This window comes from Athene cunicularia, assembly GCF_003259725.1.
Source record: "Athene cunicularia isolate RWA chromosome 4 unlocalized genomic scaffold, athCun1 chr4_part2, whole genome shotgun sequence".
Classification (NCBI taxonomy): domain Eukaryota; kingdom Metazoa; phylum Chordata; class Aves; order Strigiformes; family Strigidae; genus Athene; species Athene cunicularia.
Genome location: NW_020799099.1, coordinates 18,702,682 through 18,724,749, shown reverse-complemented (window position 1 = coordinate 18,724,749; position 22,068 = coordinate 18,702,682). Strand labels below are relative to the sequence as shown.

The following is a 22,068-nucleotide window of genomic DNA, read 5'->3' as shown; positions in this document are numbered from 1 at the left end:
ATCAACTGACTCGGGGATGTAACAGCTAAAGTATGAAAAAAACTACCACTTGCTCAAGTCCTGCTGCTGTAAGAATCGCCTAACTGGGCACCCAGACCGAAACCTCCAGCAAGCAACCATGCAAGGCTCCACCCAAAAGGGAGAGGGGGCCTTGGTGAACCCCAGAGCAAGTAGCAATGGTCACTAGTGGACTCCACAAACGAGCAGACACTGTCATGTCTGCCACCATGCCTGCAGGCTTCCCACTGGCAGCAAAATCAGCCCTTTGGCACATTCTTTGCCAAGTTACTTCACCTAAAACAAGCTTTTGACAGGGATGATAGAGCCAAGGCAGTCCTTCCCTTTTCAATTGAGTGCCATGGCAGAATACTGCCCAAAGCACACAGCTATCTGTCAGCTAGATGAAACATGGTGTCGCATGTAAAACTGAAACTGCCCTCAAGTTATTTAAAAAATAAAAAAAAATCAAAGCCTCATAAAACATACATTTTATAATTTTTACCAGGCTTGTTACCACAAAATCAACTCAGCAAGACAAAAAAATAAAATCTGCTACCTCTAGCTCCATCAACTCCTCCTTTTTGTGACCCCCATGGAGCTGCCTGCAAGTCCTCCGTGTTTTCACATACATATGAACATCTACACATGAACACATGTGAACTTGGATATATTTTTTCCTAAATCAGTAAAGAATCAGAAAGTTCACACTTTTGCATGCCACAAATGGCCACATTTAGAAGAATGGAACATTCTCCCAAAAGCAACTAAGAAAGTGATCTGCAAACTATTTTCCAAATGGTTGCTTTGGTGCCTGTGGTTTTACAACATTTGAAATAGCTGATTCTCACATCCCTCTCTTTGTGAAAGAAGTGGGAAGAATCATGGATCTGACTAATCTGAGCAACAGTATCTTGAAAAAAGAAGGGAAACTGATTTCCAAGGACTAAATTGTAAATTGTTTGAACCTAGAAAGTGTCCCTACATGTTCATTTTTTACACTCTGAACTCCACTGTTTCACTAAAAACCAAAGCTAAAGTGAGAGAGGACAGAGATCAGGTCTGTGCTAACAAGAAGCATCTTTTGGTGCCTGTTTTTAATCTGGCTTTCTGACCTCAATTTCACTGGCCACATTCTCAGGAGAAAGCCAACTTATACCCAGACTCCTCTAGAGGCTCCAGACAATGCTCTTCTGGAAAAAAAAAAAAAAAGGGTGTCAAGCAAAACGCTGAAAGAATTTATATCTGAGCCTGACAGTTGGCAATTCTGGCACAAGCTGAAGCAGGGTTAAACCTACCATACTTCTGGGGGAAACCCTGGACAAGATTTGAATGTTGTCGTCTTCAGAAATCTATGCTAAGAGCTAATACACTTCATGTTCAATAGCTGTTGATAAGAAAAATTATGACAGTGCAGAAAATATAGTACATGTAACCCAATATACTATCTCACATAGTGGGAATAAAGTGGTTAAAAGAATACAGTAAAACCTGGCATAGGCATGAATGGCTAGTTTTGGCATTAAAGTAGCATATTTGGTAAGAAAGAAGAAACCTGTACTGGGAGACATACTCCAGTGTATGGCATGTCACTGAGTGAGGCCACGAAATCCAAAACTCAGCCTTCAGTGGCACCAGGATTTTTTTTTCAAATTCATCTACAGCTCATTCTTCAGCGGGAAAAAGGAAGGACATCTGGAAGAGATGGGATGCCCTGAAAAGAGATAACCTTTGGAGAACTCTTTTTGTCCTTTTAGGAACATCTGAGTATAGCCTAGACTATCCCTCAGAGCTAGTCCATCTTACCTGGACACAAGGGACACTGCTATTTTGCATGCTCAGGACATCTTTCATTCTTCTAAGATATAAAAAGTTCAAAAATCTTCCTACTGACCAGACAGACTTTGTACATTTTCCAATGTATTACCCTGGACTACTTTCTTACCCATAAACTTTTCAGCAATTACAGAAGGCATTTGCCAAGCCACTACTGATTAGTAGCATGGGTCTTTTGCGTTAAGTCTACCAGTTGAGGGGTCTATGCTACACTGTCGCTGCTGAGAGGAAAAACCCCTTTCTTGCTGTTAAATTGGTTTGGGCAGCTGACAGGGCCCAGGTCAAATGAAACCAGACAGCACACGTTGCACTGCTCAACAGCCCTGCTCTATGCTGCACAGAGTGCCTGCTGAGCTCTAGCTCAAACGTCTCTACGGAAAAACTTACCTGAAGTAACCTGCAGTTGTTCAGCTAGCACAAACTGGCAAGTAAAGTGGTCACTCAAAACTTTCACCATTACTTTTTGCAGAGATCATGCTCATTAAAAGCTTCACTGATCAGAAGAACAGACAGACTCTGTGTGTCCCTCCCCTGTGCTATATTTCTATGCAATCTGAAATAAAAATTTAAATCTAAAATTGATCCATCTTCCTAGTCCCATATATTATAAATTCTCTTTATTTTTGCCACCTGCCATATTTTGCCAAAATTAACAAGAGCTAAAGTGGGAAAATCACGTAAGAAAGCAGGTACCAAGTCAACTTTTAATGCCACTTGAAAGGAGGACTAAAGCAATACCCAAAACATTGCACTGTGTGGCACCGTCCATCAGTTCTTCACAGGATAACAGACTGCGGAAGGATGCTGATCACAGTTAGGGAGAAAATGAGAACAAGGAAGAGCTTTGACAGTTCACCTATGACTAAAAGAGAGAGCATCTGAAATCTGAAATGGTTGAATTTTTTTTTTCTTAAAGGAACATTGCAAATGATACTAATTGGCCTTTTCAAACACTTCAGGCGAGGGGGGAGAAAGCACACAGAGGGTACGTGTTTTCTTCCGCACTCTACTTGTGGGATACATCCTACTCATTTTAGTGAAACACCAGCTTTCTAACCAGAACCTGGGGAAAGTCTGAAGATGTTCAGTAGCCTAAAACAGTTGGGCAATAAAGGAACTTTTTCCTTGGTAAAGAACTGACCTTGAATCATGAAACAAGTCATTCTTCTCTTACACCGTTGGTCTTCTCCCGTCCAAAGTAAAAGAGAGCAACAAGCGCACACACGTGTGTGCCTGCGTGCACTTCTCCAACTGAACCAGCAAGAAAGAGTGCTTAATTAAGTTCATGCACATTTTTATTGAGTAGTAATATAAAATGCTTCTTTCATTGTTACAAGTGCATGCTTTGATTGCCAACATTTCGAAGTCAAATTACAAAGGCAAGGCTGTAGGCTGTAGTGAATTACTTGGGCACTTATACAATTGTTAAAAAATATCAATGGACTGTTTTGTTTTGTTTCTTTTTCTTTTTTTAGAATGAACCAGTTGAAACCCGTAACTGATATACAAAGGGAAAAAAGTGAAAAAATTACACATTTTGTGGCACATGACAGAACAGAACAAAATGACTAAACCATTATGACATTAACAGTTATCATGCATTTAGAATTTCACATGTAACTACAAACTTATTTAAATTTCACAAGGTTTGCTAAACATGCTACCCATCTATATGTGCACTGACAAGCTTATGTTAAAAACTTTAAGAATACTCTCCCCTTAGATTTTTCAAAGCTTTTTTTTGATTACAAAATTTCAAAGGCATTAAGCATTTTTTTTTTAGAGAATATAAAGTACGCCAGTATACATACATTTCCAGTATAAGTCAGACCACTAAGCGCATTACAGTCCCATACAGGCCTATACAGCCATTTTTTCTTAAAAAACATGCATAGGCAGATTTTTACAGAATATAGATGCTTTTCACTGCACTTAATATGGTGTCTTGTTCACTATACTTAAAAATGCACCACTCATAAATATTTAAATTCAGCAAGCCACAACCAAGACTTGATTTACCAAAAAACCCCAGAAAACCCCCCAAACCAAACCCCCCTAAATATAAACAGCAAAAAAAGATAAATGTTATAATTATTCCAGTTTTTTTTTAAAACAAAGAAAAGTATAATTGCTGCCAAATTAGTAAGATAAGTGTTATATTTAAAGAAGGGCATTGAAGCACACTAAAGAAACCTGAGGTAAGCATAATCTGTACAAAATTAAACTCTCTCTCTCTCTCTCTCTCTCTCTCACTCTCTCTTTCTCTTTTTTTTTTTTTTTTTCCAACATTCTTTTTTTTTTTTTTCTTTTTTTCTCTATATTTTTAAAGACTGCCTAATTTATTTCATAGCCATTGTCTGACAAGAGTAGCAAAACATTATCAATAAATAGTCCTTATTTATTTTGTACATTTTGTTAAAAATGTTTTGATGTTGTCCATGTTTAGTGCTGCAACTGTAAACGTACAATAGTTAGTAAGAAATTAAACAAAGTTTTCATGTCCAGTAACATAATAAAAGGCCTTTCAGTAACATATCTAGACGTTCCCAAAGCAGTAGGAAAACATGTTCATTCCCCTAACTTTGCAATATATACCAGCATGAGCTTTCAATTTTCTACAAGCATTTTAAAGGCATATCCAAAGGAGGTGTCTCTCCCCCACCCCTCCCACCAAATTAAAGTTGATGATCTCTTCGTAGATGATTTTTGTAAACTGAATCCAACACCTGGCCCCCAGAGCAAGTAAGCTATTATCAGAGGCAAGAACATCCCACTGCTGATGTGCAGCAACCCCATCACGCCCTGCAGCTCAACCCCCCTCCCAGACAGTGGTCACTGAATATTGCTGCTATTACTGCCGTTGCTGTCCGTGCCATTAGTCTCTGTGGAGATTGCCTTGTTGATGGAGTTAAGGTTGGCATCGGATGGCACGTCTCTGCGTGGAGGCATTCGCTCATTAATTCGATCTAAGCCTTTGGCTTCTTCGAAGCTAGTGATCTTATGCTGGGGTGAAAATCCTTTGATAGCTAAATAAAGGATTATTAAAAAGTAAAATTAGCAAGGTAAAACTCTTGGCAGCTTTTCCCCCAACTTAGCAACGAGTGCGAAAGTCCTTCTTTGTAAAGGTGGCAATGAGAAGATCTGACAACACGACCGACTCCTTACCGTACTCAGAAAGAGCTGTGGTTAACCCACCTCTTGAACCACAAGCATTTTTTTCAACAAGATCAACTTCCAATATTTTGTTGTCCACTGGGGTGCATCTTAAAATGCTAAGAAGCTGATGTGAAACTATAGTTTGCAATTAGGAACCATGCTTAGGGCACAGCCGTGAGCCAGCGAATTAGCATTTATCATTATCACTTACAGCCTTAAAGACATTGTGCCTCGCCGTAACATCCTTGATCAGGCAAAACTCCCATTTGACTTTCAAAGACCAGGGGGAAAAAGCACTGGCCAGTTACAGATGGTGATGACATGGTGAGGCCAGTTTGCAAGATATACATTAAAGCTATGGAAGATCTGAGATGACCTTATGACAGGTTGCCTTATGTTCTTAACACAAGCGAATCTGCTTGTTGATAGCTTGGGGCAGTTACCCTCCCCAACACGTCACTGGACTTCTAGAAAGCAGCTTGAGTCAACCAGCAGTAACGCTGTGCAACGTGGACCAGGGGTATCATCATTTTGGCACATTCATACAATTTAATTTTGGAAATGCACTGACAAAGGACCAAAGTTCCAACTGAACCTGAGGACTTTTGATCTGCCCTTCAGCAGTGACACTGATGAGGCCACACTGACCTCAGAAGGCAGCCACAGGCTGGGGAATGTATTTGCAGAGTGGGATTTTTCACTACTTTTTTTCTCTCTTTAATTGAAGAGTTGAAGATCTTTAGATTTAAAGCAAAAGAGAAAAAAGCACTGTAGGCAAACAGCAGGTCACAGCTCCGTAGATAATTGGTCATAGCCTTCTGTGTGTTTTTCTCTTATCTGCACCAAATCAATGTACTGCAATTCCAGAACTGGCACTTTTGTTATGCCTCTATCTTAACATGCCATAGAGCAGAAATGGTGTGTTAGTACCAGGAAACTGCGAACTCCCTGGGGAGAAAATGGTAGGGGAGTTTCAAAGATCAAATTCAGTATTCCTTCCCTCCCTTTATCTTCTCTTTACCCCAAAGTACTCCTGCTCTCCATCCAATATGCAGTCCCGATTCTGGACAAGCTGGTAACTTCTGTTAAAAAAAAACAAAGCAAACAAACCCCAAACGCCAGAACATCCCTGGTACCAATCTACCACTCCTTGCACTTTGAGGGGAGCGAGAAAAGCGTTTTCATGCTGATATTTTTGCCAACCATTCCTGTGAAAATGGATAGATCCTGTTTGCCTCAGGATTTTAGTTCCTTAGCCAGTTTCACAAATGTTATATTGGAACTTTGTGAAGTGCATGGGTTTTAACATGTATTATACTTCAACTCAGAAAAAACAACAACAACATAATGGTGATTAGTCGAGTGAGCAGGGATGGAGCAGTGAAAACAGAACAGGCCCTACAGTGAATTTTTTCAAGGGTTTTTTTTTGTTTGTTTGTGTTTTTTTTTCTTTTTTTTTTTTCTTTATTTTCTACCACAGAAATGAAGATGTCTAACAAGCACCCAGGCCAATCCCTTAAAACAACAGTTTAATGGATGGCCGTGTTGAAGGTGAAACACTTGCTGTGTCCTGGAGCTTGCCAGTAGCACAGCCCGGATGGTGTCATCAGGCCCTGAATCAAACTGCAGAGGGACAATTGGTAAAGAGTGAAACATTTTCTCCATTTTTACCTTTGTCTACACAGACTAGTCGTTACGACTACAGTTACGGTGTCTAACTAGCAAGGATGGCAAATCAAGAATTAACTTGAAGGGTGCATATTGCTGGAATGGGGGCAGGTTCAATCGATTGTATTTCAAGCAGACACATTATTGTCTGGAATACTGAGGAAGGTGCTCTGCTGTAGTTGCTGGTCAGACAACGAGTATTAGCAGTTTACATTGAGAGTTTACTAAAACACAACACATAGTCACAGAAAATCACAGAAAACAGCCAAACTGTCAACGAGTATGCACACCGCAGATTAGAAATTGCCGATAGGAATAGATAATTCCAACATAAATAGCAGCTTACTCACTGCTATTTAGAAAGCAGTTGTATTTTCTCTTACTTATTTGTTCTGTAATTTTATTCACTGCTTAACAAAAATCAAAACCAGATTCAACTGGCCAAAAGGGCACATCTTATCAATGGACAGCAATCATCAGATTTTTTTTTTTTTAATTAACTAAAAAAAAAACCAAACAAAAAACCCACAGAAAATTTGAGAGGGGCAAGAACAAAATACAACTGAAGAATTTTGTTTTAAAGGGGAATTCTGAAAATTCTTCTTCCAAAACTTTATAATGCTGAATGAATATTGTGCATCTACTTCGCAATATGTGATTACTTCGGTTTTAACCATAGTGTTAAAAATTGCTTAGGGGTTAAGTTAGATGTCTGTCAATAAAGCACCACAGTTTTCAATACTAAACATTCAGAAATCGTCCCAGGCAGCCAGTCACTTTATATTTGTAACTAAAATGGTGCTGGTGTTAATGGTTGCTCTAATGTAAATATCCAGTGTGTAAACTGCCACTACCAGAGGAAGCAGACATCTTGCAGACAAATGTCTCATGTTTTACTTTTAAAGAGAAACAGAAACATGCTGAACTGTAACAAAAGACCAAACTAAAAATTTTTTATTAGTGATCTAAAAGAAAGGAAATTAACTGAAGCAAAAAAGAAAAAGAGAAGAAAAAAACCAAACAACCATAAACAGAAAGAGAGAATATTTATAAAAAGCTGTGTGTTTTCCTTGACCAGAGAGTGCTGAGGATGGTTTGAGGCAGAGACAAGACCCAGCCTCCAGCGCACAGATTTTGAGCTATGTGTCACAGAGCATTTACGAGCTGCTGCCGAGTTATGTCCCATGAAATCCAAGTCCCCTGATCTCCTCCTGTGGCCTTACTCAATGCTTAGTTCAACATACAGCAATTCCAATGTGATTGTAACTTTCAGAAAGAAAAAAAACACCACAGCAGCAATGGGAAAAAAAAAAAAACAAAAAAACCCAAACAACACAACCAAAAAACATTTTCCCCTTTAAAGCAATTACATTTTGGTTAATACCGAGCCACAATTGTTAGCCCAACACCCACACAATCTGTACAAGCTACAGCAAAATGAATACACCCAGCAGAGCCCTTATCTGTTGTGGCACCAACAGAAAGGGGACTGGCCAATTTACCTTCATCAGCCTCAATAGCCTCAACAGTAGCTGAAGAGAAGAAAGGGGTAGCAAAACGAATGAGAAAAATGAGCAGAGGATTTTAACTCTAAGAACAAGTCAGTGAATAGCAAAGGAGCTACAACACTAATGTTACTGTAAGTGCTGGATTTTGGCAAAACAGACACACACAGAAATGCTTACACAAAAACAATAATTTGCAGATTGAATTAAGCTATAGTTTGTTTTGAAGCAGGTTTCACAAACTAAAGACACATTTGAGTAGTTTTCTTTTGACTCAAAAGAACTACAAAATGAAAATGTCTTTCATATTGCACATCTGACCTGAAAAGGTCATTGTATAATTCTCCCAGCTTTGAATAGGAGCAGTTTGATTTGCCCTGTCAAAAAGAGAACAAGAAATGGCATAAAGCCATCACAGAAAATGTGTACCACTTATGATGTCATCTTGAAAGGTATTAGCTGCCAGTACAAGGCAGAAGAGCCACATAATACAACTTCTCAGAATGATTTTCTCTCTCCTGCCTTGAAGAAACCTCTCCACAGCATGGGACAGAGTTTGCTCAGACAGCTTTGCAGCTTTGTCTTTGCAATCTTGCCCAGCCTGCTCCATCCTTTTTGTCAACCCAGTCTCTGAAAACAGCATTCTTGTAATATTTTATTCAAATCAATGGACATAGACACAAGATTGAAAGCTGTTGGACCTCCAAAACTGCAAAGCGTGGTCAGAGAGAGAAAAGTTGTAATCAGGAGGTTGCTACAGTGTTATGAATACCACATTACCACTGTTTTGAAACCATTCGTTCATTGTTCCTAAAGACATAATTTCATTTGAATTCTACCCATCAGCTTTGACACTAATTTGTTTCTATAGTCAGAGAATTAAAAGCTGATGCAAATCAGAAATGCAATCCAATATAGCAATGGTACAGCTCAAATATTTAAAAAGAAATTTTGATTTTCAAGAACTTCCCTGGTTTAGCAAATATCTCAAGAAGTAAAGTTTTTAGGAATGCCACTCTTCTTCTTTGTCTTATTTTGTTCTATGTAAAAACTTTTTTCATCCTCCATAAAACCCAAACAATTTTTTCTTGTACCTAGGATGTTAAATATGGATTGAGATCAATACTAAAATATGTATACTATTGTCTTGCTGCATGGGGAAATGAGAGGAGCTAACCTGCATGCACCAAGGTAAGCCTATGCCTCTCAAGCTACAGAGCAAGAGAGAATGCAAAAACCAAGGAATGAAACCAATAAAAACCTAAATGAAAAGGAAACATAACTAGGATGAGAAATTAGAATTAATAACCAGATCCAAACCAGCACTGACACATTAGAAAAAAAAAGACAACTAAAATGGATACTTCCACAACAGAATGTAATACTCGTATTTTCTGTTATTACATATGGTAGTATGAATGTGTGCTTAACAGAAACTATGTAAACTTGAGATTATTTGGTGAATGGGGTACTATGTGTTAACTAATGCAGAAGCTTGTGTATAGTAATGTTTTACTAAGCCAGAATACTGCAGTATGAGGAGATTTTCCTTTTAGCCATTGTAACAAGAACTTTGGGCAATTTTCTCCAATTCAATTCCTAATATTTTGCCAGGGCAACAGTAGCAGTTTCCTTGGATCAAATTTTCTGACAAATGTAAAGCAACTATACAGAGAAAAGCCTAGGTAAAGACCACAACCCCATTAAGAAAGGCATCCTGTGGAATCATATTGCAGCATTTTCAAAGCAGAACGTTACTATGTCTGTAACACACAAGTCATCAAAAAGAAAAAAGGGAAGGGAAAAAAAGGGAAAAGGTTTATCACCATATACCTGAATCTTCTAGGTAAAAGAGACAGTAAAGGGAAAAATACAGAGAAAGAGAGCTCCAGGAAGGAAACAGGAAAACAAGAGGCTGAGACTGTGTTAAGGTTATAAAGCATTTCTATATCCTACATCTACTGCCAACAGAACCTCAATAAGCAAGAAACATTCTTGTGTGCCTACAATATACTCTACAGCAATACACACACATAAAAAGGAAAGCTTACAGTAGTAAATTAAATACTTTGCAGCACCTTATTCCAAAAGGAATATTTCATCAAAGGCAGCCCTACTAGAGATTTACAGATTTCCTGTAACAAAAGCCACTTGGTATAAAACTGAACTGACAATCTGTATTGTGTTTGTGTACAAGACAAACGTGGTGTTTGTAAATGCCTCCCTTCACTTGGGCTTAAATCAGAGTGAAATCGTTCCTATGCTGTCACCTAGAATTGCTAGGAGAGAAAATCTAATTCCAGAGATATTTTCCATTGGTGATTCTTTATAAGGAAGAACAAATCAGATAAAACAAGAGTTTGAGTGTCATTATCTAAAGCTTAACCTTCATGTACTCCATGTATCAAAGGCTGCTCTTAAAAAAAAAACCAAAAAGATGCTGTAAACTGTGGAAAGAGCACACTTCGCATACGATGCTGATCTACTGTTCTGAACAGTTAATTTTCAGGGACTTTCTTCACCCCCTCTTTATTTGAAAATCAGTGGTACGTAGTAAGCCTTGAGAAGTGGCCTTACACGAACTGCTCACAAATGCTCCAGTACAAACTACCCGATATTTTCTGTTCTTTATTTTTTTCTGAGAAGACTGGTGTTACTTTTCTTGGGTTCTGCAGTTGAAAACCAACTGTTTCTTTTACACATAATGACACACACAGCTTACCGCTTTGCAGTGTTTGTTTTCCTCCAGAGAGCACACCACTGGGCAGCATTCCTGTTGGAGTCAAACCTTTCAGCGTCAGCACACTTTCACTCTCTTCTCTGCAGAAGGAAAAAAAAATAAAAAAAAAATGTCTGTTTTTTAAACACGGAACACATTTTAGACACCTTAAGCTACACCTGCTCTGAAATGATCTGGTTATCTCCAATCTCCTTACCAGGATAGACTGAATCCAGTGATAACATCAGCATCAGTGCAGTTCCCCTCACACACAGAATCACAAAGAATCATCTAGGTTGGAAAGGACTCTGTAGATCATCTAGTCCCACCATTCGCCTAGCACAGTGCCCACCTACAGCATATCCTTAAGCTCTAAATCGACCTGACTCTTGAACACCTCCAGGGATGGGGACTCCACCACCTCCCCGGGCAGCCCATTCCAACACCCAACAACCCCTTCTGGAAAGAAATGCTTCCTAATATCTAGTCTGAACTTTCCCTGGCGCAATGTGAGGCCATTTCCTCTTATCCTGTTGCTTTCTACCAGGCTAGAGAGGCTCATCCCCAGCTCTCTGCAACCTCCTTTCAGGTAGCTGTAGAGGGCGATGAGGTCTCCCCTCAGCCTCCTCTTCTCCAGACTAAACACCCCCAGTTCCCTCAGCCACTCCCCGTACGACCTGTGCTCCAGACCCTGCACCAGCTTCGTTGCCCTTCTCTGGACATGTTCAAGTAACTCTATGTCCTTTTTGTAGTGAGGGGCCCCTCACTGCTGTGTAAGTGGTTCACCTTTGCACAACCTTATACACAGTTTCCCACTATAGTTAACACTATAACCTGCATCTATGAAACAACATACAACATATATTTGAATATATATACACAAACCCACAAACTTGATAGGAGGAGGATCAAAGGAGCAGTTATTGCCGACAATACATTTAAGCATCTTACACTGTGTGGTCCAAAAATCAACTTAAATTGTTGTTTTTCTTTTGTCTACACCAGCAGTTGGGTGCATTATTTATTAATGATTATCAGCCACTTAGAAAAAAGCAGCTAAGAACTCATTAAAATTAATAAGCACTTCTACCCTTACTAGCACTGTTCTTAACAGTTTTGTATGCTAAAAATGATATTGGATTAAGAAAAATGTTTTAGGAAACCTAAATATGTTTTGGCAGTCTTCAAACGCATACAGTTTTTAATATATGGCAAGAGGAACACAACAGCTCTATCCAGACAAGACGTTGAATGCAGCTTTCTACCAGCACTGTAAAGCTGTCTGTGATGACATACTTTCTCAGCAGCAAAACTGACCCAAATTCTTTAAGAGAAACATATTTTGAAGTGCTTTACTTTGAAATATATAATGACATTAAGATAGAAGAAGCAAAGACAGAATTTAGTTCACTTGAGGATAATGTGGTTTTGTCTATCAAAACTGTCTCTCAGCAATTCTACTGCTTACAATTTTCTAGACCTATGTGTCCTGAATGTATTTTACACAACTCTTGTTTACCTACTAGATATAGTGTTCAAGTTCTATTTTTAGTTTGAAAACGATTCTCCTTGTACATGCTTTTCTTTGTGTAGTAGTCAAAATCAAAGTGTGACTGTTTTCCTTGCACGTTTCCTAAGCAATTAGAACTAATGATGCAACAGCCAAATACTTCCAGAACTAACACTGTATTTTCATCACTAATTACACACCAAAGTTTTTGCTTTCTGTTGATTATTTGCCTCTGTAAACAAATGCATAATCAGCAGTTTCAATTCAGTCCACTTCATCTCTTTTTTTTAAATTAAACTGAAATGGCACTTTTAGCTTCACCTTCATAGGTTAAGTTTATTCACTTTATCTTTAAACAGCATATTGCCAAGAAACCTCTGTATCACGAATTTTGAGATTGTTTAGCTTTCAGTGTTCCTTATTTTCTACTTAATACCCTTTAATTCCATTTTAAAAAAAGGAAAATAAACTGACTAAATATTTTATTTGCCTTCCTCCTTTCTAAATATACCCAAAGAAAAGTCAGACTTGAGAAACAAAGTTGCAGAGAAGCAATGACAAGGAATTCTGAGGTCTTCCACAGAGCTTAAGCCAATCTTTCTATGATGGCTAATCTTGACAGGGCTCATTTCTAACTTCTGAAACACAATACAACACCATTTTAATATCTAATTTTGAGACTAATATGGCTGAAATTATCTCACTTTTACATTCAGGTTACATCCTCCAGGAAGGTGACCATTCCAGCTCAAAGAAGAGACGTTCAACTTAGTCATTTGAAGGTCGTTACAACAACTACTGACCATTCAGAAACTCTTTTCTAGAATTACTGAAATAAATTTCATAAACCAGCAATGATTCAAACAGGAACTTTAAAGGTTCCTGAAATAGGCTGGTTTAGGTGATGGTTCCATTGCAGCTTTTGTGGGGTTACAGAGAATTATCAGACACTCATGTATTACATGTGGATTACACTGACAAGACAGAAAAAATAACCCAGGCTTTTCTATAGGAACAGTATTTGCAAGAATAACTCCATGTAATTTTTTCTGTCTACAAGGCTGGCACCTAGCTGAGGAGAATCAACCTTTCCTAGCAAAAGAGAAAAGGTACTCCCAGAGGGGCAATGGTGCCTGGGATTATACATCCCTCATCCCCCTGGAAGCCTGGTCAGCAAAACTGCCCATTGGAGGTACCTGTTTATTTGCTGACTAGGCCTCTGACCACAGCAAGGATGTGATGTATTTGCTAGTTAAAGCTAAGGGAGAACAAATTTACTTTTCATCTTCAGTCCTCCCTGCAAAGTTTTAAGGTCCACCAGTAACCAAGAACTGTAAAAGGTTCAGCAGCTTCAGTGAGTGAACCGCTGGCATTCCGCTGTATGAGATGAAGTCCATTCTGGTCTTCTGGAAATGTTGGGATGCATGTGGTAGGGGCAAAAGAAATGTCTCATGAACAGCTCTGAGATGAACGTGACTGCTTTTCAGGGAAAGATCAAGAATGATTTCCATCAGTGTCTTAAAATGTTGATTTTTGTGAAATAATTTAAAAGGGCTCAAAGTTTCAAATAGTGCTTAGGCCCTAAGCTGTGAAACTTGTGCATATCGCTTTAGACAGGGCACATGTAAGAATTAACCTGTACCCTTGTTCCATCCCTGAAGTCATTGAAAAGCTTCAACCCCACAGTTCCCTTTGAAAAAGTCTTTGACATATAGGTGATGTCAATCATCTGCAAGTTATCAAAACCCAAATATATCAGCTGAGCATCCAATTTCAGGCCCTTCCACATATGAAAGTCCACGTTTCTGTCGAATTCATCCTGTACTTCTAAAGAAGCTCCACAACAAAATACATCAGATCCAGAAGCTGCAGTTCAAGGTTGTGGGAGAAAGCCAGGTTACCCAAACTTTGTTTGTTCAACTATCATCAGAGAAAAATAATCGTGCAGTTTATGAAGGTGGTGGCAATGTCAGCTCCAGGCTCTCTGCCAGACTTGGTACAGAGGAGCAGGTGGAAACATTTGATTGCTCCCCCACCTTGCTTAGGGAAAAGGCATGATGCCAACTTTTCATTTTTTTATGGGTACCACTTTGAAGTAGCTTGTGCATCACTAGCAATCCATATATAACACTTTGGAAACCCCAGGTACAAAGTCCTCCATCTCAGTAGGCTATTTAAAGCTGTGCTGATGCAATCTGCAACGCGTGGGCGAACTGCTGTGTCCGTGCGAAGCACCACTGACAACCTGCCCACTGCTTGCATGCTGCTGAAGAGTCTCGAATCAAGCAAATTTGAGTGTTTCATCTGAAATTATGAGTGTATTCTTCACGTAACTATTTTTATTTTCTCTTTTTATATCAATCATACAATCGTACCAATACACTTTTTAAAAATGCCTTGATTTTGTACTAACGGTAATAGCCACAAACTGACTAGAGCACAGCAACATACAATTTCCTGAGAAAAAAAATCCCTTTGCTGAAAGCGAGGGAGAACTGTATTTTCTATATTTAGACTTCAGCACAGCACAGCACAGTACAGCATGTTTTCTCTTTTGCTCAGAGACATCAGATGGAGAGTTCTAAACATTGGGTTGCAATTAGTTACTTACGCTGATGTGTTTGGGGGAGTGCAGCCCAATGTAACAAGTTGCTGTTGTCCGCACAACAATTTCCTGGATTTTTGGTTAAATGACCCTAATGCCTTAATCTTTAATCACCTTTACTCATGGCTGTAGCAACAACTGTGGGTGACAAAGCAGGACAGTTGGCTTCCTTTTTAATGAGAGATGATGTGGAACATACCCTTTTCTCCACATCTAACTCTTGCCTCACAGTGGCTGTTAATTAGTACACCTAGTGAGCAAAAGTCTTTAAAAAAAAAAAAAAAAGGGTAACTGCAATTTTCTTTGATTATGTATTTTGTTTGTTTGCCTGTTTTACATTCAGCAAAAGCCCTGAGGTAGAAGAATATTCAGAGTCATAATAAATAGCAGTACTGTATAAACAAAACAATCTTTAAAGGGTTCCAGTTAAAACTCAGTTGGGTGGTGTACTAAAATATAAAATTTGCTGTTTGATTAACAGTACAGTGCTCTAAATAATCATTCAAAGATGTCCGTTAGCATTCAAAAAATATGAAACAGCACAAAACCTTACCTTAACACTGAGAAAACTCTAGCCATTTTTCCTATTGCTCTTATCTTGTTCCTTATAACCTCCTTTCGTGCAGCAGCTGTTGCTCCTACGGAAAACACATTAAAAACAGTTATAGGGACTTGTAAACAATACATCACTACTCTGAACTCTAAATAGAACAAACATCATAATGCCATGGTTTACCAAACTAAGCTATATTTGTAGTCAAAACTAAAAATATTATTTTTTTGTTATTTATAGTTCAAGACTGATCACTTTTGAATTATCTAGTTATTAGTACCTTTAGAGATGTGATCCTTTTCCTGCTGCACATTAGAGCTGCATGTTTTTTTCATCAATGTAAGCTAATTTTCCATTTCAAAAACATTTTCAGAGACCATACTCTTTTGAAAACAAGCTTCTTAGAAGTCAAAATGCCAAAAAGATATTAATCATGAACAGTACCCAAACCATAAAAAGAATTAAAAGTTAAACAACAATGGAGGTATTTAACTTTTTAAGTGAAAAACAATCACATTTCACTTAATCTTCTAAAACGTGGTTGGGTTAAGCTTAAGGCCAGGAAGATCCACACTTAGTCCTATCCCTAGTTAAATACATATCTAAACGGTTATAAAACCTAAAGGCAGAGTCCTGAAAACCAGCATGAAATGGCAGGGATTGCATTGGCTGGCAGTTGGTTAAGAGAGTTCCGCAGAGCAACTTCCTTGTCATCACTGCTATGGCCTGCTCAAAATTACAATTACTTTGAAATTTGTGAACTCAGACAATAATCTACCCTTAAAAAAAAAAAGCATGCTGGAACAGAGACTACAGTTCAGCTAAGTCTGCATGTGTAATTGTTACTTGGATATCATCGAAACCTAGAGTATTATCTGTGCATCCAAGAGAGAACCACCTGAATGGGAAAAACAAATAGTCATAAATTACCAGAATGAGGAATTTCTTTTAATAAGAACCCCCCACATCCACAAGAAAATGCCAGTTATACTAAGTAAACCAGTTTCATTTAATTATCACAATCCTAAGATATCATGAAGATATCTCCCAAAGGTCTCTGATTGACAGGTAACCTCGGCTCTTATAGATGCTGCCTGACAATTCTTGCCTCAGAGGCTCAAGAGCGCAACCTGAAAACCACTACACATCATAGTAACACTTCTTTTTTCACTGCTCCAGAATTTGAGGACAAAAATGAAAATTTCTATTTTTCAATTCCTAGCAAATTGATCCATTTTATAAAGTGGAGTCCATCACGGAAACTAAAATAGCAGAAAGGGCCAAAGATGAGGGAGGCGGTTATGGCAGCAGAGGGTTCAGTCCCAGGGAGCCGAGGCAGCAGCAGAGGCAGCTGCCTGTGTGCACCAGGCAGGGGAACAAGGCACTGTTGAATCCGTGATGGATGCAAGTGAAAACCTGCAGCCACGAGGCCTTGTCATGCAGACCTTCCTTTGCTATATTATGAGAGCAAAGTGACTTCAGCCCAATGGGCTCATAATGAAACACGGGCTCTGTTGAACTCAATGGCAAAAGTCCCATCTGCTTCTGCGGTACCAGTGTTTCGCACACTGCACCTCCGCGCTGCGGTCCCAACCGCTCTGGACAGTGCTGGAGTGGTCCAACACTGCCACAGAGGATATTCTCTGGGTAGCTTCTGTGAGCTGACTGTGCAATAATTCTCAGTTTCTGATCTGTCCATGTGTCTCTGCTGATGGCAGTCCCAAGGCTCTTCTATCAGGCACTGTCACTTTTCTACTGCAGATTTCTCAATTAGTTAATTTCTTGAGTTTAACTAACAGTTTGAGACTACCACTGGAGATGCAGCTTTGCTTCATGATATTTACTAGATGACTAGGTGGCCTGGCATTTTAGAAGAGGTGAAAAGGAGGTACGTTTTTTTCCTGTGCTTAAATTTCAAAATAAATGGCCATCCCTTGCAAAAAACTTTCAAAATTGAAAATAACTCAAATTCTAGAGCTGTTCAAAAGAAAGCCAAGTAACCATAGGAGCAAATATCACAGAAAATGAACAAAAACTCAGGATGAATCTCACTGCAACTATTAACATTGTGGTCAAGATTAACCCCAAGCAGTGCAAGAGTTTGAAAAAGTAGGAGCTCAATAGCCACACACAGGGAATCCTGCAGAGCTTGCTGGCAGGGTTGTGTGTCCCTGACCAGCCTGTGTGCAAACAGGTCCACATGAGCCACCTTATATGTGCGCACAGCTATCACAGTCTGCATGATCAAATCTCGATAACTTATGTACTGGGATATGCTCATACGTCTGCTGAGGAGCATGAACTAGACGTCTTACAATCATGTATGCTACTTTTGCATGCATCCATCTTTTCGGGCACTTATTAATATATTATTTCCAGGCATTTCTAACTGTCCTCCTGTCTGTCTGTCTGTCAGAATCATGAGCCTGTATCTTGAAGTTCAAACTGGAAGAAACTATGCTCAGAATGACAGCTTTCAAATCTCCCACATATAGAGATAAAAATATAAAGAAAAGATATAAAAAACATAAAGATAAAAAGTCCTAGGCATAAATGTCTAATTCTAGACAATGAAGAGTGGGAGAATCAGATGTAATTCAGTTGTAACTGAATTAAATATAATATATTTGTAACAGCTTAATGAAAAATTTAAATTAAACAGCAATGATTCAGTTGGGTTCTTCAGGAAATAGAGGGAGTACATTCCTGCCTCAGTTATTATGATGTCACTGAATTGTACTCTCAAAATACGCCAGACATGGTTTTCAGCCTTTTTTACCCTGAAAGCACTTAAACACCATTTGCCTTTTTCTTTTTATTTCCTCAAGTGTCACTATCCCTACTTGTTTCATACAAACCCACACTATTCTAGCTGATCATATAATTGACCTTTTTCAGTCACTGCTTAACTTCCAGAGGACTTGAGAACTGAAAATTGGAAAAGTAATTTATGGCCAAAGTGAAATACAATGCCCTAGATTATAAAATAAGAATGGAAAAAAACATAACAGGTTCAAAAGGAGTATTTTGTTTCTCAGCAATACACATAAAAGATTACCAAAAAATACACTGGAAATATTTTGGTCTCCACGGAATTTCATAATTTGTAACAGGTCTGTGAAAATGACTTAAAATAGTCTGTGTACTAAATGTAATGATTTATATTATTTCTTTTCAAAAAATGTTATTTGCTAAATAATGCACCTGATATTCACAATGTTTTATTGCCCTGTTAATTTTAACTGAATACCACTAACCTGATACAATATTTGGATTCCCTAAATATTTATACATAAATCTTAGACTCACATTTCAAATGTGAATACTACAGCTTAGTATTCTGAAATTCACTATTAATGTGAATCCTTATAAATTACTTCAGCTACATTTAAGGATACATTGATGTGAGAATAAATGGATCATAACCCGAGAACTGGCTATGGGTAAAAGGGTTAATTTTAGCCTTTGCAAACATTGCCTGATATCCTCTTAAGGTTTTACTTTTCTTCAGTATCTAAATAAACCCTATTAACATGAAGGAACTTAAGAAAAAATAAATCATGAACACAGTCAAATGTAAAGTTGGAGTAGAAATATTAATTGGGAAGTAGAATAAAAGCTCTGAATCTTACTTCAGTAATTTAACACGTTCTGTTGGATTTCATATTTTGTAGCATCCAAACACAGCTCTTGCAAGCTGAATATGCAGGACTTACATGAAAAGTAATTTAGGCCTTCAAATTAAGAAGCAGAACAATAGGGGAAAAAAAAAAAAAGGACTAGAAACTCTTATGCATAGATGTGGGATTGAACAGATAGAAAATAATACTGAGTAAAAAAGCCAGACCCAAATCTCTCACTGTTATCCTTATATTATATATTATCTAATTGAGCATTAGGAAAATTAATGAAACTTAAGCCTTCCAACTTATTGAATACCTTTCTTCTGTGCATAAATGGGATCTTCTTATGAATTCCAAAGGGGGGGAAAGAAAAAGATCAGTGATGTTTGTAGAATGAAAATAAAAAATAATACAGAACATTTGACAACATCAATGGAAACGCAATGTTTAAGTAAAGTCTGAAAAACAGAAAAGAAACAAATTAGGCAGGGAACATCTAGAAGGAAAGAAACAGATTGAGAATGATGGGGAAAAAAAAAAGAAAACACCTTTCCAACTTAACACTTTGTTAGGTTTTGCAGGAAACCAACATGCAGGCAGAAGATCAACAGCAAAACAGCCTTGGTGTTAACACCTCTTGAACACATACTTTCTCCTACATCACTGCAGGTGTTTTCATAAGGTTTAATTACCCCCCAGTTTAGGTAGGGTGTGCCTGCCTGATGACACCTCTTTTCTTAGAGGAATCAAGCTAATTCTTCCAGTTTTATTTACATCTGATAGCTGAAAGAATAGTTTACTATCATAGACATGGATGCTGCTTCTGCCAAAATCTGTGCTATCTACCACACCCATGCATTTGTTCAAATGGTCCAGCAGATCACAATTATCAAACCCAAACACCACCATGGTACAAGGCTTTGCAACTATTTTTGAAAGCAAGGCAAGTGCAACACTTGGTGCTCAGGCGCAGCTGCTCCATGACACATTTTGGGTGCGCTGGTTACCTAGAGCACACTGCTAGGTTGGTCTAGAGGCAGAGGACACCAATGTGCTGTATTATAGCTCACACGAAAAACGCTCTGGTCATGGAAACAACCATACCTGGCCAAATAAATGAATGAATAAATAAAAGTTCACATTAAAATGCCTCTCAGCCACCAACTCACAGAGAGTAGGTACACACTGCAGCCCAACGTTGCTGGTTTAAAGGAAGAACAAAACATAAACCTGTGGGAAAAGCTCTCAATTTATTTCTCAGTTAAAAATTAAGTCACTGAAAAGCTAAGACTCTCTCATTTGTCCAGGTAATATCATGAACACCCTTACCAAGGCACTGGTAAGTAACTGAGACCTAATGACAGTTTTGCTCAATCAGTCTCTGTGTAAGTTGGTGCAGAGCTTGCCCCAGGTGCAGCTTATTGCACCGAAGAGCTGTGGCAAATTTCATATGCCACTGCTCACAGCAGAACCAGGTTTTGATCAACAAGAGACATTTAACTTTGTAATTCTCTTTAGGCTTGGACTACAGCACTTTACTGGGGAAGCTGTATTCCAACTGAGGAATAAATGCTGCAGCTAGCACTGTGACAAAGGCTTTTCTGTGAGAAGGCTGTGAGCTACAATATTGAAGGCAATACAAAAATTATTACGTAGTGCATACACTATCTTGTATGTCTATGCCAAATCATGATAGCGATGCATACAAAGCAAGACTGTGCATTTGTGTCATCTATTACATCATTGTATCATTTTAATTAGCAGTTTAGTTTTTTCAATCAAATGCATGAGGCCAGAAATGTTACTACTTAAAATAAAACAGGACTCCAACTATATGCTGGCTAGGTAAGATGTATTTGCAGCTCCTATTGCTAAGCAATATGTTCAATGCACAAACCATACAACGCAGGAGCTAATTTCACCCAAGACATTCTTTACTGGATCAGATTATATTGCAACCACCATAGCAAATAGGAGAGAAAGTTCAGCAAGAGTAAACTATCAGAGATAGGTCAAGTTTTCTTATCATATCCTCTTATTTTTAAAGCAAGTGAAACCAAAAGGCCAATACAAGCCAGCAGGGACATATGGGATAAAGGGCACTATGATTGCTATTTAGGCTTTTCTCACCAAACGTATACAGAAACTGCCTACAAAAAATTGATCCGATCCCCATGATGTGTTTCCTTAAGAAAAAAAAAAAAAGAGGGGAAAAAAAAAAGGGAATACATGCTGTTGAGCATCCTGCTCATGGCTAGATGCAACATGCATGACTCAGAATCAAAAATAATAATAATAGTAATAAAAAAAAGGGGCTCACAAGAACACCATGCAGTGAGGTCAGGCAATACTGATGGGGTTTGGTTTTGAAGGGGGAAGTGAGAGAGGAAGACAGGGCAAGAAAGTGTAAGAAAAGATAACGAATGAAATGACTGATCAGTGCAAACCATACTGATGGATCATTCTCATTACTCATTACATGTGGGAACCCAGGTCAGGGCATGTTCAAACTGCAAGGAGAGAAAGGAAATCAGCAGCAAGCCCTGAAATCTACTGATGATGTAAAAATAAATAATCATTTTAAAGAATCATTCCATTGAACAAAATGCATCTGCTGTTGCAGATTAGCAGTATTTCCCATAGAAGGAAATGCCTGTTAAGAAAAATGTCAGTGGGTGAACAGGATTGTACTGCTGCAGTCCTCCAAGGAAGCTAGACAGAAATTATTGAAAAAGAATAATGGAATGTTGAGCCACTACAAGACTGTTAATGCACAGCCCATACAGCAACAGTTTTATGCTGATAAACATTTGTCTGTTTCACCAAGAACAAAAATGAAATAAATTTCTCCCCCAAAATGCAAGGCTCTAAGGCGGGAAGGGGAAGGGGGAGGTGG

At 38.4% G+C, this 22,068-nt stretch overlaps 1 protein-coding gene across 1 annotated transcript in view; it reads right to left on the bottom strand.

The window, feature by feature from the left end:
- Positions 1 to 3,110: 3,110 nt before the first annotated feature.
- Positions 3,111 to 22,068, bottom strand: part of PPP3CA (protein phosphatase 3 catalytic subunit alpha) — a 111,248-nt gene continuing 92,290 nt past the window's right edge. The window contains exons 10-13 of the mRNA XM_026847665.1: positions 15,550 to 15,634; positions 10,885 to 10,982; positions 8,160 to 8,189; positions 3,111 to 4,859 (exon numbers count right to left, since the gene is read on the bottom strand). Of these exons, the coding sequence (XP_026703466.1) occupies positions 4,666 to 4,859; positions 8,160 to 8,189; positions 10,885 to 10,982; positions 15,550 to 15,634 (407 nt within the window). The 3' untranslated portion in view covers positions 3,111 to 4,665. The remainder of the gene's footprint in view (positions 4,860 to 8,159; positions 8,190 to 10,884; positions 10,983 to 15,549; positions 15,635 to 22,068) is intronic.